Here is a 15,000-nt window from a genome sequence, read left to right as displayed (position 1 = left end):
TTTAATCAACTTTAATCCATTGAGTCTCACCGCATTTTCCAAATATCAAACATCCAGCTTGATAGCGAGGAAGTGAGGACAAAAACAATAGAAACAAGTTGGAATGAATGTGAAAAATATTTCCATATCATCCACTTTCCTTTGTCTTTGTTCTCAGAGCCTCACTTTTAAGCTGAATTTTAATATATCGAAAAAGGCCTATGATTTGTCACAAAGATGTTCCTTTTATTTCTTAAAATTGCGAATTTCTTATAGTTAATTTTCTACATTGGTAAGGCGTGCTGAGATTATGTGGCTGCGCCAGGAACCCATGACCCGGAGCCTACAACTCTACTGTGTTCGTGTAACGGCGTTTTCACAGACCGATTTATTTTTAGATTGAATTTCCCGCGAATGAGACTCCAACAGGAGCCCGATGACCAATTACAAGAAATTAAGCTGACGTCATAGGGTCACCGAACCGGAACTGCCTTTCTTTTTTGACCTAATTCGCGGGAAGGGCTAGTCTAAAAATAAACCTACTTGTGAAAACGCCGTTTCACAGACGCTGTATGCAAGTTGCACGCTCCAGATGGGCTCCTGGCTGCGCTCAAGAAAAACCTCGCAAAAGTCATGGATTATAGCATCCCGTTAAAGCCGCCTGAATTTTTTAGGTGTTTTAAAGAGACTATTGCCTACATTGTCCAGTTAAAGTGCAGGAGGATCACTTCTACATTTCGTCTTTAACCAGCACTTCAAATTTGTACATTTCTTTTAATGTATGCACATATTTTATCGGTTTCGCGCCTTTATTAATTTATGCTGGCTTAGCAACCAGGCTGTAAGAGATACGTGCAGGAGAACGCCATTTCAGTTTTAAGCGATAATCTTGTAACTTTCAGCGTGATGTTACCAATCAGGATTTTACATTTCTGAAATGAATTAGGTTAGTTTCATTGTTTCAATATCGAATCAAGCAGCAAAGCACATTGCACTAGCACTCACTGTAAAACTCGTCTGAATCGGCTCACTCAAATGACCAGCAATATTTAACAAATAGATTCCATGTTGCCGTGCGTCTGTTCAGTAATAGATCACGGATTACGTCAAAATGTGGTAAGAACAAAAAAGTGGCACACGAGGCGATAGCCGAGTGTGTCACTGATGTTCTTACCACATTTTGACGTCTTCTGTGATCTATTACTGAACAGACCCACGGCAACATGGAATCTATTTGTTTTATATAATAAAGAATTAAACTTTATTCACATAAAAGCTGATGGTGACGTCAATCGTGCGTCTGTCCTCTAATAGATCACAGGCAAGAACCAATCAAAATCCGTGAATAACTTGGGTTATTATATAAAAAATCATTGACGTAAAAAGGAAAGTGACCCTCGCCCTTATCTGGACAATAGCGAGTTTAAATTAAGCAAAGACGACGGCTACGGCAACGATAAGGTCACTCCAAAATATAACTTAACGCTATCTCACGTGTTTCGCGATTGTTCCGTCTTGTTCACCTTGTACAATACGGGAGAACAATCCTGTGACTGGGTGGATACGAACAGTTTTAAAGTAAAAACTGAAAATGAATAGTTCATTGTTATTTGTTCACGTTGTCGTCAAAACCTAAAATTAGGTGATTTCACGTTGTTGTTTTGTGGAGTACGGCAGACAAAGAGTTGACAGTAACTTGTGAAAACACATTGTTGGTGGTTAGTCTAACGAAGCTCGTTTCATCCCGAACAAGGGACTCATTACAGACCTTTCTGCTTGGAAAACGCGTTGGGCATCACGCCCAAAGTCCCGTTCGCTAACAAAATTATGACAGCAATCTCGCCTTATATCGCATAAGGATTCCAGACCGCACAAATTCACAAGTGAAAATTGACAATAAAGTTGACAGTTACTTGTGAAATCCGTGATGCACGTGCAGCACGAGTACTTTTCCTTTCTTGACCAATAATATTCTTGCTTTGAGGCGTTGCCGTAGCCGTAGCCGTAGCCATCGTCTTTCCTTTAACTCCCTAATTGCTGCAATTGTCCAGAAAATTGTAAGCTTCACTCTTTCCGTCCTCTATAACCCGCCCTTCGAGTGTATATGTTGCCAGTAAAAGCCGTTCTCAGGTTCAATCTGCGTATGTAAACGGATTCAACCTGAGTCCGGATTTGACCGACATATACATTTATTTATTTCAATACAAATTGGTTACTTGAATGAACAAACCATCTCTAAGAAGACGAGTATACAATATGGGCTAAGCAGTTTCTTTATAAATGGTAACCCACAACAGCGACGAACGACGAGCCCGCGGTCCTCTTTCTTTCCCACCCATCCCACCCTACCCGTTTTGCAATATCTTTGCTTCCACGACTGTCTTACGAAATTACATCTTCTTCTTGTGGCGAATGTAGCAAATGTAGATGATAAAGTGTACGAATTCACAAATAGTCAAAATGCTACAGCCAAGAAACAGACCCAGGTTACCACCAATTTCACCTGCAAAACAAGCAATAAGCAGTAATAAGGCGTAGTGAAAAGAACAGAACAAGAGGATCGAAGCAATCGAAAACGCATTCTTGGGAATCGGGTCATTTCGCCCTTGAAACAATAGTCGATTCGCCTCAGCACTAACAGGTCGCGCTATAGATGGTTTTCACGTTTCGTCATCGTCGCCATATTAGTGGACGAACGTTCGGTCGTCCACCAGCAACTGTACATTGCAGGATTCTTATCTGTGTCTCTAGAGATTGGTTGCAAACCAGACAGCGTGTAACCTTTTCTGTTGGGCAGGTACAAAACACAGATCACAAGTCACAGGTCATTGTTTTACCGATACAGAAAGTACCCTAACCTTTTATCAATGCCAACATTGCCCTAAGGTTAGCTTTAATGAATGTTTAAGACTCTTTCTGTACTGGTAAAACAATGACCTGTGACTTGTGACCTAGGCCTGTGACCTGTCTTGTGTACTTGCCGATTTTTTGGTTACGTAGAGAACTGTTGTTGCACAAGACGTAAAACTGAAAAATAATTTGACTGAATTTTTGTCACAATCCACTATAGTTGTTGTAGCTTTCTATTTGAACGTTGCAAGCTGTGAATCATCTGTTCTTGCAGTCCAAGTGAATTTCTGAAAATTGCCGTCCAATTGATTTGCACTGTGTAAGAATGCGAATCTACTTCATGGGTGAGTATGTGAGCAACGCCAAAATATGCCAAGTCCACAAATGAAGAACTTCCGTGTCATCAGCGCAATCGCAGAAAAATTAAAGCAATCTAGAAGGCAAATGGCTGACAGAGATTGAAATGCCTAGGAAATAATTATTGTCGGTGCACCTTGAAAGAATAGTGGCCTCCCGGGAAGAAAACGAGAAAGTGAACGATAACAACTGAAGCAACTGTTGGTAGTGATAGAATAATGTAGCCGTGAGCACTATGAAATGCTTTAGTATAGTTTCTTGCTAACGGAGACAACTGAAAAGGAAACAACAGTCAATCCTACCCAGGGTAGGGACGTACCTCTTGTTGAACATCATATTTCATTGGCTGTATAGTGTCGTACTTCTTATTGTTTTCTGTGCTAAATCCATTGTTATCTTTGTTCGTTCTATTGTTCTTTTGGCCAATCCTGAAGCCCGTTCAATGAGGTACGACACGACCCCCAATCCAACGACCTCCGAACACCTGGTCGGATGCTTCACCCATTTACTTCAAAAAGTGTCCCACTTGTCAGCGGGCTCGACCAAGTCACACGATTAAATGTGGCAAATCATCCACAGGTCACTTTCAAAAATACCATAATACTCTTTGTTTGCGCTCCAAAAATTTGCATAAGCGTTGTTTCCAGTTTCTCTTGAGACTTACAACGGTCCCAAGAGAAAATAAAAACAATCCTTATGCAAAATATTGGAGGACAAACAAAGACTATTATGGTATTTTTGAAAGTCCCTATTGATGATGGTGGTGTAAAGTACCAGTAAGAGAGGTGACTGTAAGATGCTTGGCAATGGACGAATTCGAAAAGACCCACGACCATGATGTGAGAGGTATGGGTCTATTCTCAATTTTACCTCACAAACTGCTTCACATTCCTATTTTCAAAGAAATAATGAACTGCAAAGCAGCTTGTTACGTAAAATCAAGAATGGCCCCATGCCTCTCACAGCTCGGTCGTGGGTCCAAATTACTGCTAGTTTTGATATCCTTGCACATATCTTGCCTGGCAGATAGTGTAGCAGCTGATCCAAAGATTACTCGCAAACGGTTCGCAATCCTTGCAGGAAACAATGATATGTCATTCTTTCTATTGTTTTAGCTATTGTTTGGGGTCAGGGTTGCAAACCAATGGCAAGTAATCTTTGGATCAGCCTTTACATCACCCAAATTTTGAGGTAAGAATCGTTAAACGTGTTTGCTTTCGGTGGGGAGATCGATATTGTAGACTAAAAATATTTGAGTTTAGGTGCACTTTTAGTCGTTAACTCGACTAAAACTGAAAAAAAGTTTACCACGTACGACTATCTTAATTTCGCATACTTTTAAGATTAATCCAGCCTTATATGAGTTCCTTGATCAGTAAATGTTCAGCATACGAGCAAGCTTGGCAATCGCGAGATGTACACGTCAGCCGCGCGTAAGCGTCGAGATCGCGAGGGTTGGTCTCGCATCTCCTTTAGCGTCCCTTGGGTACCTTTCGCTAGCGATGGACAGAGTTTTTTTCCCGCTGCCACGTAATGTTACTACACTCACCAAGTAAAGCCCCACTGTCGTACTGCGCCTTTTGTCGATGGTGATTGTAGCTGAAGGACTTGTAGCCAATTTGAAGATAAACCAAATTTTCCCTGAACAGCGAAAAAAAAACAATAAATAAACCAAAACAAAAAGAATGAATGGCGCACTCTCGTTCGCAAGTCTCCGGGCAAGTTTTGACGGCCGATTTTGCTTGGAAGGGCCGTTTTTCACGGCATCACGGGATATTTTTTAACAGATTGCAATTATTAGTGCAAACACCAGTCCTCACTTATTGCACTGCTGCAAATTCTGTATCAGACTTTGTTTGCACGACATGTTTTCGTGACATGTAATGCATTGGAATCACTTTTCCGCGCAGTTTAGGAGAAGCAACTTGCTCAAAAACTTGTGTGATTCACGTGTTCACACGATTATTCAGAGGTAAGTTAGTACTAAGCTGTGGGTTAAACACAGTGGCAACCAATAGATTTCGGTTACTCTTTAACATCTTATTGAATTCAGTGCTGTCGTCCCGAACGACTAAGGAACAACCGAAAGTTTATCTTTATTTTGCTCTCTCGCTTCGTCCCTATCCCAGACGAATGTAAAGTATAACCATTTGTAGATCTGAATTGTCTTCCCCTCTTTGAAGAACCTGAGGGTTTGCCCGCCTGGGATCGAATTCAAAATCTCCTGTGAGTGTAGTCCGATGCTCTTCCTTCTGAGCCGACCGGTCAGCGGTAACGTACCTGAAGTAATCTTTTGTTTTGTTGTATCCACTGTTTCTCAAGATTTTTATCATGGAAGGGTTGGGAAAAGAGGCGGTTGAAACCGTGGTCTCATAGCTGACAACATCACAAGCCATAGGACAGACACACGTGTTATCAAGGACACCGTCGAACAAATCTGAAACAATGAAAATTGCATGGTGTTCGTTTACAATGATAATATGTTCAGCTAGGTTGAACTCCAAACATTCAGATTCAGATTCAGCTCGCATATAGAATTCCTGGTAACGCAAAGGATAAGGCATAAATTTAATTTTCAGACAAAGGTGGAATCCATACCGAGTTTTAAGGGGGAGGGGGGGGGGGTTCAAGCTTTTTGTCAATACTTACACATTAAGAAACACAAAAGCCCTCCAATGTACCGATTGCTAACGAAACTATACAAATATTGTTGATCTCCAATTGACTTTTTGAAGTAATATATTTTAACGATAACTGAAAGGTCAAGCGAGATTGTAATTTACTCCATGAATACCTTACCAGTTATAACTTGGTAAACACACTCATCGTCTTGTCGGAAACAAACTCGATCATCGGAATTGCCTGATAATACAAACAACTAAGATCAACCACGAAAGAAAACATAGTTCATTCCATTATATCGTTTATTGAGCATGCATTTCTAGTCGCGTTTGAATTGATCCAGTAAAGTGCTACCATGACCAAAATCAAGTTATTCTAAGCACTGAGTGACCCAAGTTTTACTCCATGATTGCAAAAAGACACCTGTTTATTTTTACCGGAATTTTCCTTTTTAAAATCTTGAGAGAGCTGGATCGAGGTGAAGTGACGTCAAAGACTCACTAGATGGGCCATTTCCGAGTTACTGTGTGTCTCAGTTTGGAGGTGAGTCTTGGTGCTCAACTATTGAAAGGGAAAATAAGTTTGATTTGCAAAAGAATACACAACTCATTTCCATTTGAATGGTTGTGCACTAGGACTCGCTTTGAAACTGAGGCATGTAGCAACTCGGAAATGGGCGATTGCAATGCGTGTGTACCCGGCTGAATGAATATGCAGCACGGGAGTTTCGGCAACTCATATTTTGCCTAAATAATAAGCTTTATAAAGCATTTTACGGATACGGCGGGTATTTTAAAATCCATTGTTTCAAATAGCTATTTCGGGATCTAAGGGGCCAAATTAGTATGCATTTGCCCCCTAAAAATCCCATAATAGCTATTTAAAACAATGGATTTCAAAATAGCCGCGGTATCCGTAAAAGTGAGTAAAAGGCCGTCACTTTTCCTTTGATCTGAAGTCGATGTAAAACAAAACCACAGGCAAATATTTGACACAGAAAATTTAATCTGTTACTCGTCGTTGCGGACAGTACAGCTGAAACTAAAAAATAACAAAGGCTTGCGATTCGAAAAAAAACTGAATTACAGATAAAGCTACAGATACAAACAAGCCATTAAAAACTTTGGGGCATCTTTCATCCTATGCTCAACATCGATAGCCATGAAACAGGTCAAAAGGCAAACAAACAAACAAGTCTTCAACGCACAAACGTTCAACGCAAACGAAGCGACGAGCTCATGGCATTGAGATCACTTGATCCCCAACAAGGGGGGTACGGTGGGGAGCGCGGGACGACAAACTGTCCCTTACAGTCCAATCGGTCATTATTGAATGTGAGTTATGGCGGACCGTGAAATCCAAAACTTACACTCGAAACAAATATGCGTTGGATAAAAAATATAGCTCAACATTTCTCAAGTCATGTGCAAAGCAAACACACTTTCAAAATCTGAAGATCATAGTAGCACTTACAAATACCAGGTATGAGCTTATATGCCGTATGATCCCGTCTGGTGTTTCCAAGAAGACAAATTTCTAGGGCAAGCGAAATTGCTAGGTCTTCATCCAGCTAGAGCTAGCCAACCCATATCCTACAAACGCTCGCAGTCGCAATCATCAAGAGCAAATGTAAACGGTAAAGTAAGTTACATTTTTCACCAACTGTATTATTAAGTGCACACAGCACGTTGAACCAATGAATGTTTTTTAAAAAAATTATGTAACTGGATTAGAAGGCGCGGGAAAATATGCCCATAATAGCTGAGATTAACTTTGGTTCCCAGGAGACAATTTTATACCTCTCCTTGTGGTGTAATCTGCTTACACTGTAACCATATTACTCAACCATATTAAGCTAGTATTTACTTTTGATCTAGTAAGTCGATGTCGCCTCAGGTCATGTGAATGCATGTTGTGTATACTTGGGTCGAGTTGCTCTAACCAGTGTTAAACACCATCACGAAAATGAATGAATTGTTGTCACGGTGGCAGAATGTCACGGGTAAAATGAATTCAAAACTAAGTTTTCCACATCGCACGTGCACCTAGATTGTTTTTCTCATTGATCGATCAATTCTTTAGTCCCATAACGTAGTGTTAACTCCCTAATTTAGCTGTAGAAAGACCGTTTGTGTTTTTACTTTGCTTTGTATAAGAAGCTAATCCTAGATTTTCCAAGCTTGTTAATCGAAAGACCTAAATTTGGTATTCTCGTTCCCCTTTCAATCATGATGTACCCGCGAGATTTACACACGACACGCGACGCGCGACCCGCAAAAATTGGGTGCTCCTGCCAAGACAACTAACTAATACTCCATAAACCATAGACCAAGCTGATTACATTGCGTTAAGCCGGTTACACACAAGCAATTTCTCCTTGACAAGTGTCATTGACATTGTTCATATGCTCATGTGTATGAACGACAAGTTTTCTTTGACGAGTTTTGCCTTTGCAAGTCTTATTTGCTGGTGTGAACGAATTAACAAGTTTTCTTTGACAAGTTTTCACTGTAGCCAGCAATACAATTACACAGCGGACGACAAAAATAAACCACGGGGCGCCATTACACCATTACAGTGAGCCATCACAAGAACAAGACCGCTGTGCGCCCGTAATTTCTCAATTTTCTTGACAAGTTTTCCTTGTCGACTCGTACAGACGAGCAAGTTCTGCAATGTGTCAATTTTTCCCTTGACAAGTGCACTTGTTCAAAAGCTAGCATGCTAGCTTTAGAACGAATGCACTTGTCAAGGAAAAAATTGACAAGTTCTTCTTTACGCCCCAGCAAATAAAATTTGTTAAGTCAGAACTTGTCAATGAAAGCTTGCTCGTGTGCATTTATAGTTTCCCGAGGCACCATGGGAAAGTGTCTCAGCTTTCATCGGCATTCACAAACGGAAATCAAACGGAGGGATCTGATTTAAAAAAAATAACTTTATGAAACGTATCTAGATGTAAGCACCCGATAAAATCACCTTGCTTTTTTCTGCTGTTTTTTGATTGTATGGCCTTAGGCACCACAAGCGTTTTTAGACATCACACAAAGCGTATCCCTGGAGTGTATGAGGCTTTTGATAAGGGACAACGAAAAGATCTTATCCACCCCGAGAAACTCATCTCTAAAGCGATCTACATTTAAGCTACACTTTGTTTAAATCACCGGCCTAAGAGGTTTGTAACAGTGTTATATTAAATCTTCTTACCAGTAAACTCTTACCTGATACACCGATTGCCCTACATTTGCACGCCTCAAACGTCATATTTGATATACATTCATAAAAGCAGCCCTCAGATGTGTAGGTTTGAAAACTTGCCAGCCGTTTGGAGTCATCACAGTTTGTCTCGTAAGGCGCCATCTTGTTGCGGTACTTTAAAAAGAGAATTGAAAAAAAAAAAGAATTATCAAATGTGTTGCGGCTCAATTTTTTTCCTGGCTCAAGGTTTTTAAAACAAGATCAATTTTTATTTGCCTTTGTTCCAGGTTCCGAATTGATGATAAATATTAGACAAAGAAAAATCAAAATCGAACTGGTTTGAAAATTTTTAAACAAAGAAAAAATTAGAAGCACAACATATGGATGAGGAATCGAATGTAAACTAGTTGAACAGCGCCGAGGAAAATAGCAGCCACCAAAACTAAGAACATTCGCCTCCCTTCGGTATTACAAGGTTTAACCACTATTTATACATGTTTCTGATTAGTCAGCAAAATTGACGTCATTGTAATATTTTAGTAGTCTTCTTGGTATGCTCTTAGGAACCGATTCGTAGTTGAACTATGGCACCATCATAAAAAAAAATGTCTTACTATCAATTCACAACACATCATGAAAATGCAACTGATGCAACGTTAAATGCAAAAGCATTGCGTAAAATGCAAGATCAGTACAACAAAATGCGACCTTAATCATGATTTTGACACCAATGCCGTTCCATATATATATTATGTCCACTGAAATCTCATGTGACATTACAGATCTTACAGAGATTATAATAAGCACTGATCGCGCTACGGCAAACGGAAAGCCAGACTGAAATTTGCATTTTGCCAAAAATGGAAGAAACCCGTGTGATGTTAAGTCATTTATTGTTTGTAATCTCAAGATATCGGAAGGAACAGTCATGTTAGGATAGAGCAACGACGGTCGAAAATAATTACGCAATTGCGATTGCTACACTTAGTGATTGGTTTAAGAATCTCGCGTCAGTTTATCAACCAGTGAGAAGGAAAACCAAAACCAATCGCGACTTACTCGCGCTATTTTTCCCGCGCTTTTAGCGGAAAGTTACACGGAATTGCTGCGAAATTGGATTGGTTCATTGCACTATTTGCACATGCTGTGATTGGTCGAAGTGATTACTCTGGTATTTGTTTTACGACACTCAACTGAAAACCGCTTTAAGAGAATTGTCACGCTTTTTATTACAAGTAGTAGCAGCCTGTCGTAAACGCGATACTAAATCGAACAACAACAATTATTTTCGATAAAACAATGTTTACAATTATTAGCTTGTCCCGCAAATAGCTACGAAGCTAATCATGGCGGCGAGACAAGACCAACACAATAACGTAACACAACAAAAGTAAAAGCACACCTAAGGTAAATAACTTGAAAAAAAAAACTGAAACATTTCACCGACAAGTTAGTTATGGAAATACAATTCTAGAACGCCAGTAGGAGTTAGGCCAAGAAATTCAAGATACAAGGTAAGCTACAAAGTAAGTCCCTAACACATCTGTGAGAGCTGTAAGTTACCTTGTGCCTTGCAGACATTAGATATTCTTGTCACCAGAGCCTCGAATCGACCCAAGGCTCTGGGAAGCTCTATGTCAAGAGAAGAGCTCTGGGGTCGAGATTGAGCTATTAAGTTCAAAGTCACTTACCACATTTCTTGTAACACTGATCTGCGCATGCGTTCCAGGAGCTACCAGGACGCCGTTCCAAGGATTGACGTATTCTCCTTGATTATGCACAAGAATCCTAACTCCGTCGGATATGAGACCATACAAATGGTCATCGACCCTAAGATCAAGCATTAAAACCAAACCACCTGTAATGTCCCCATAGGAAACGCTTAACACCTTTTCGCCAGGTTCTGAGTTGAATGAGTAGCATATTCCGTCATCTGTAAAAACTGGTACGAAGTCGTTGTGTGAGCACCTTTTGTCCAAAGATCCAAATTCACAAGTCCTTGGTATGATCATTTTATTCATGTTAGGTCCAAACGCCCTAAAAAAGTCTCGGTTGTTGAATGAAAAATCGCTAGCTTTTAATGCTTCGGTGAGTTCGTTTCTGTACTCTTCCGTACAGTTGTCTACGACCCCTCTTATACTGGTAACAATGTTGGCGCAACAGCACAACAACGCTTCGCCACACGGCCTTCCCGCCCTGACAGCCGCTGTAGCCTTACAGGCGTCAATATTGAGCCCTAGCTTGTTAAACGATGGATGATCATCTTTCATGGAGGCCTTGGAGTTTGTTATCGTTGTCAACGGACACAAAGTGACAGCCGGAAAGGGCATGTTATCTACAGGGTACTCAATGCGCAAGACCGTAGCGATGGGGTAGTCAAAGTATTTTATGATACTACAGCACAGAGAATAAACGACGTAACCTGTAAAGATTATTAAAAGAAGAAGCCATGTAACACGTGCCAAGGAGAGTCTCCTCCCTTCAAAGATGTAGTGAAAACCATGTAGGGTGACATAATTAGAAAAGTCTTTCCAGGTTGGGATCTTCTCGTTGGCCTCACATACGCCATGATCGTGCTCAAAATGAGCGCCGATGGAAGAAGTTTCTGTTGGCATACCAAATCCATTCTCTGCAAAAGAAAGAAAACTAAAGAATTATCGACTAGTCGCGAGCAAAAGAGTGAACTTCAATGACACGCTGGGTAATATTAAATGGAGGGACTTTAATCACGCTGCGAGACTTTCCACCAGCATTGCGTGACTTCAAAAGGTTCTGCCCAGGCCCCAGTCGTAGCGCTATCCACTGGATTAATCACTATCCAGTGGATAATGATTTATCCGGTGCATAGTGCTATCCACCCCTAGAACAACTGGGGCCAGAAGTGCATGGAATTTTTTTGAAACAAATAATTCAAATGTTGACTGCAACGAAAGCTAAAGAAAAGGGATTCGAGATGCGGCATAGCATACACTGAGCATACGCTTGCAGTTGTATGCGCAAAATATGGTGGCTTTTGTCTAGTGTTTAACTGGCGGGTTTGAAACAGGCAAGGAAACGATGGACCAAAAAAAGGGTGCTATTGGTAGAGATCTACTGTGTTGACTCAAAATGAAACCAAACTATCTGGATTACAGGCGATAAACGTATTTTTGCAAAAACAGAGGTCACAGAATTTTACGGGTGCGTGAATTTCGAGTTGGTGGTTAAATATCGCTTCTATGCACGTTCATGTGGTCATAAGCTTGACGAGTCAGCTGATGAGTACACCTACTCCAAGCGGATCTATCTTCACCAATTTGGTAAAGATTTTTCTGACTTCCACCGAAAAGTTATTTCTCGAAAAAATTCATTTATCAAGTTTGGCCGAACGAAATGCCAAAAAAAAACCCTTTAACTTCTGTCTTCTGTTTAGAAACCCAAACATTCTGGCCGAACGAAAATGCCAAAACAGAACCGCCCTAAAACTAAAAAATGCTAACTTTATACTAAGCAGGTGACAAAAAAACTAGCTGATCTGCATATATAACGAGGCGAAGGCGCAAAAGCAAAATTATACAAAGGAATACAATGAGCTCGTAGGTGTTAAGGAGCGCTAGGGCTGACAACGCGAAATATGCGAAAATAAAATGACACAAAGCGGTTTACAAAAAAGCGAAACTATTCCTTCTGTTCAAAGTTTGTTTCGGAAATATCAGATTCCGGAATAAAACATAAAGCCAAAGTAGCCGATTTATATTTGTTTTTACAATGTACAGTACATACGTGCACACCTTAATGATTTTCACAAGGAAAAACTTAAATTTATATATACAACCACTAGTTAGATGCTTCATGCACCGCAAAAACAGTTATAAAAGTCCTGTTTTTTAAAATATTTTCTTGTGGGTGCGTTTACCGAAATAAAATCGATAAAGTTCTTACCATCTTAAGTAGCGCCGGAAATTGACAGCAAACCGTTCGATGATGACGCTATTGCTAGAGCTTTTCTTTCAGCCGGTATTGGTTCTTATAAGCTTCTTGATTTCATTTTCTTGCTCTTGAGTGGATTTAGTCGGGTGCTGCAAAGTCCGCACGTAATCAGTGGGCAAATTGGTCAGGAAGGTAATGTGTTTTGGGGGTCGTCACAAACTGGACATCAGTCGGTTGGAAAGGCTATACCGAGGAAGTCTGTTGAACACTAGTTTTGGTGTCACACCGAAACGAAAGAGTTAAAGCCGGGTTTAACTTACCATTTAGTAGTTTTGGACTGGGCTGCTTTCAGATTTGCCTTTTATGCGAGCCTCTTGGTTCCGATTTTAACATTTTAATTTATTTGCTTGTATCCGTCGATATCGTTCCGGCTTCGTCAGCGAGAACTGATGACCATCAGTATAACAATATTTACTTTTTTATCTGTACCGCCGGTTTCCATCAGCATTAAAAGAACATGCTTATCACTTGACACTGCAATGTATCAAATAATCTGATCAAAATTAAACTGTTTCATGTAGTTGATAATTAACTATTCGCACAGCACTGCTGGCATTGAGAGAAAGTTACGGTTTCTCCACCTGAAGGAGACATCAAATATATTTCCTTATATCTTATATTTCCATAATTTGCAAACTAATGCAAAGATAACACTCTACACTAAATGGGGTTTTAGGAACCTCTACTCCCTTTGACCAAACTAAAACGTTATTGAACGTTGAGTAATTGATCAGTACAGTATATCATGTTTGTTATTGATACCCCTTGGCTTACTAGTTACATCCCACCTTCGTTTGGATTGTCTTTATGACTAGACGATAAACTTTGCTCGTTCCCCGGTGAAAGATCTGCTGGTTTCTCATTTGTATAACCGGCCACTGACTGTATAAAACTGACAGTTCTTTCTCGTTTGTCGTCGGTCATATTTGCTGCAGGTGCCCAACTGCAAAAAACATACGAACACACTTCGATATAAATAAGGCAGGCTGTGCTTGCAGCCGAAAAAGACTGGGGGAAATTTCCAATTCTGGTCACGTTTCATTCTTCCTGTCCTCATATTAATAGAAGGATCAGCGTCTCTGATGTTAAGAAAAAACACTAAATATTTCACATTTTTTAATTATCAAGATGAGACCAAATAACAATATCCCTGCGTGTTGCCTCAATGGGATCGTTTTCACGTGACGTCATCATTTTCGAAAATCCAAAACTAAAGAGCCACGAAAGTTTTTATCCTCGTCAGGCATAAGAGGCGGTATATTTTTATCCATTGGCAATTTTAAAGCTCAATAGCGTGCTTCGTTTGGAAACCAGAGCATTTTGAATATCTGAGTTGTAGCGGTGCGTGACACGAGGCGACGATCGAGTTTTTTGAGAAATATATACTTATCTCATGGTTTTGAGCCTTTTTAGAATTTAAAGCATTAGGAAAAGTGCTTAGGTAAATAGCTGTTTGTTCAGTGCAGATGATCCCTCGCCTAGATAGCCAAAGTAAGTAAGAGATGTTGACACTATTTTCCGGCCGCCATATTGGTGCACCACAGATGTGCACCAACATGGCGTTTTCATACTATGCTCTTTAAATTTCAGCGAAACATTTCGACGAATATCTGAAGTTTGGGGAAACGCACAGGCCTAAAACTTTAATAAGTGTCTTCTTTATTTATCTTCTACAACATCACGAGTTCTTGACTTTTTCCACTGGATGGTTTTCGATTTATTTTTTTATTGCGTGACAGTGAAAACGATCTATAGAAATTCGGTCGCTTGAGCTCATGACCTTGATCTATTTTCTAAAGGAAGATCACTTTGTACAAACAAATCAAACTCCAGCGTGCATTAAAAATTTTAGCAACCTCATTAAGGTCTTGCGCATTCTCTATCTATTTTTTTCTTTTTGATTATTATTTTACCAAAATTCAGGGTATTCCATTCTTTAATAAAACAGAGAAGGTTTGCTACCGATCTGTTCCGTTGATATTAATGAGATGAAAACAGGCAAGATCCTTCATTTGGGTCGTAAACCGT

The 15,000-nt window shown here is 40.0% G+C and overlaps 1 protein-coding gene across 3 annotated transcripts; it reads right to left on the bottom strand.

Annotated features, from left to right (window-relative positions):
• Positions 1–204: 204 nt before the first annotated feature.
• On the bottom strand, positions 205–14,026 carry LOC137970891 (acid-sensing ion channel 4-A-like). 3 transcript variants are annotated; one of them, XM_068817530.1, is made up of 8 exons: positions 13,761–14,022; positions 11,426–11,632; positions 10,695–10,936; positions 9,027–9,177; positions 5,986–6,048; positions 5,467–5,623; positions 4,736–4,827; positions 205–2,482 (listed from the first exon to the last, which is right to left on the bottom strand). In XM_068817530.1, the coding sequence occupies exons 1-8, from the start codon at positions 13,894–13,896 to the stop codon at positions 2,370–2,372; spliced, it is 1,161 nt and encodes a 386-aa protein (XP_068673631.1). In that variant the 5' UTR covers positions 13,897–14,022; the 3' UTR covers positions 205–2,369. The 3 variants fall into 3 exon arrangements, with proteins under 3 accessions (XP_068673631.1, XP_068673629.1, XP_068673630.1); XM_068817528.1 differs by having other exon boundaries at positions 10,695–11,632; positions 13,761–14,021; XM_068817529.1 differs by lacking the exons at positions 4,736–4,827; positions 5,467–5,623 and having other exon boundaries at positions 10,695–11,632; positions 13,761–14,026.
• Between the last annotated feature and the right edge of the window lie 974 nt (positions 14,027–15,000).

The sequence above is a fragment of the Montipora foliosa genome, chromosome 9 (assembly GCF_036669935.1).
Source record: "Montipora foliosa isolate CH-2021 chromosome 9, ASM3666993v2, whole genome shotgun sequence".
In the NCBI taxonomy this organism is placed as follows: Eukaryota; Metazoa; Cnidaria; class Anthozoa; order Scleractinia; family Acroporidae; genus Montipora; species Montipora foliosa.
This window is presented reverse-complemented; position numbering and strand designations above follow the sequence as displayed.

Bases quoted from the DNA above. Each gene is read 5' to 3' on its own strand.
- LOC137970891 (XM_068817528.1), bottom strand. From the start codon at position 13,896: ATGACCGACGACAAACGAGAAAGAACTGTCAGTTTTATACAGTCAGTG. The intron at 6,049-9,026 runs GTAAGAGTTTAC...TTGTATTATCAG, and splicing joins TAGGGCAATCGGTGTATCAG to GCAATTCCGATGATCGAGTT. The intron at 4,828-5,466 runs GTACGTTACCGC...TTCGCTGTTCAG, and splicing joins AAAACAAAAGATTACTTCAG to GGAAAATTTGGTTTATCTTC.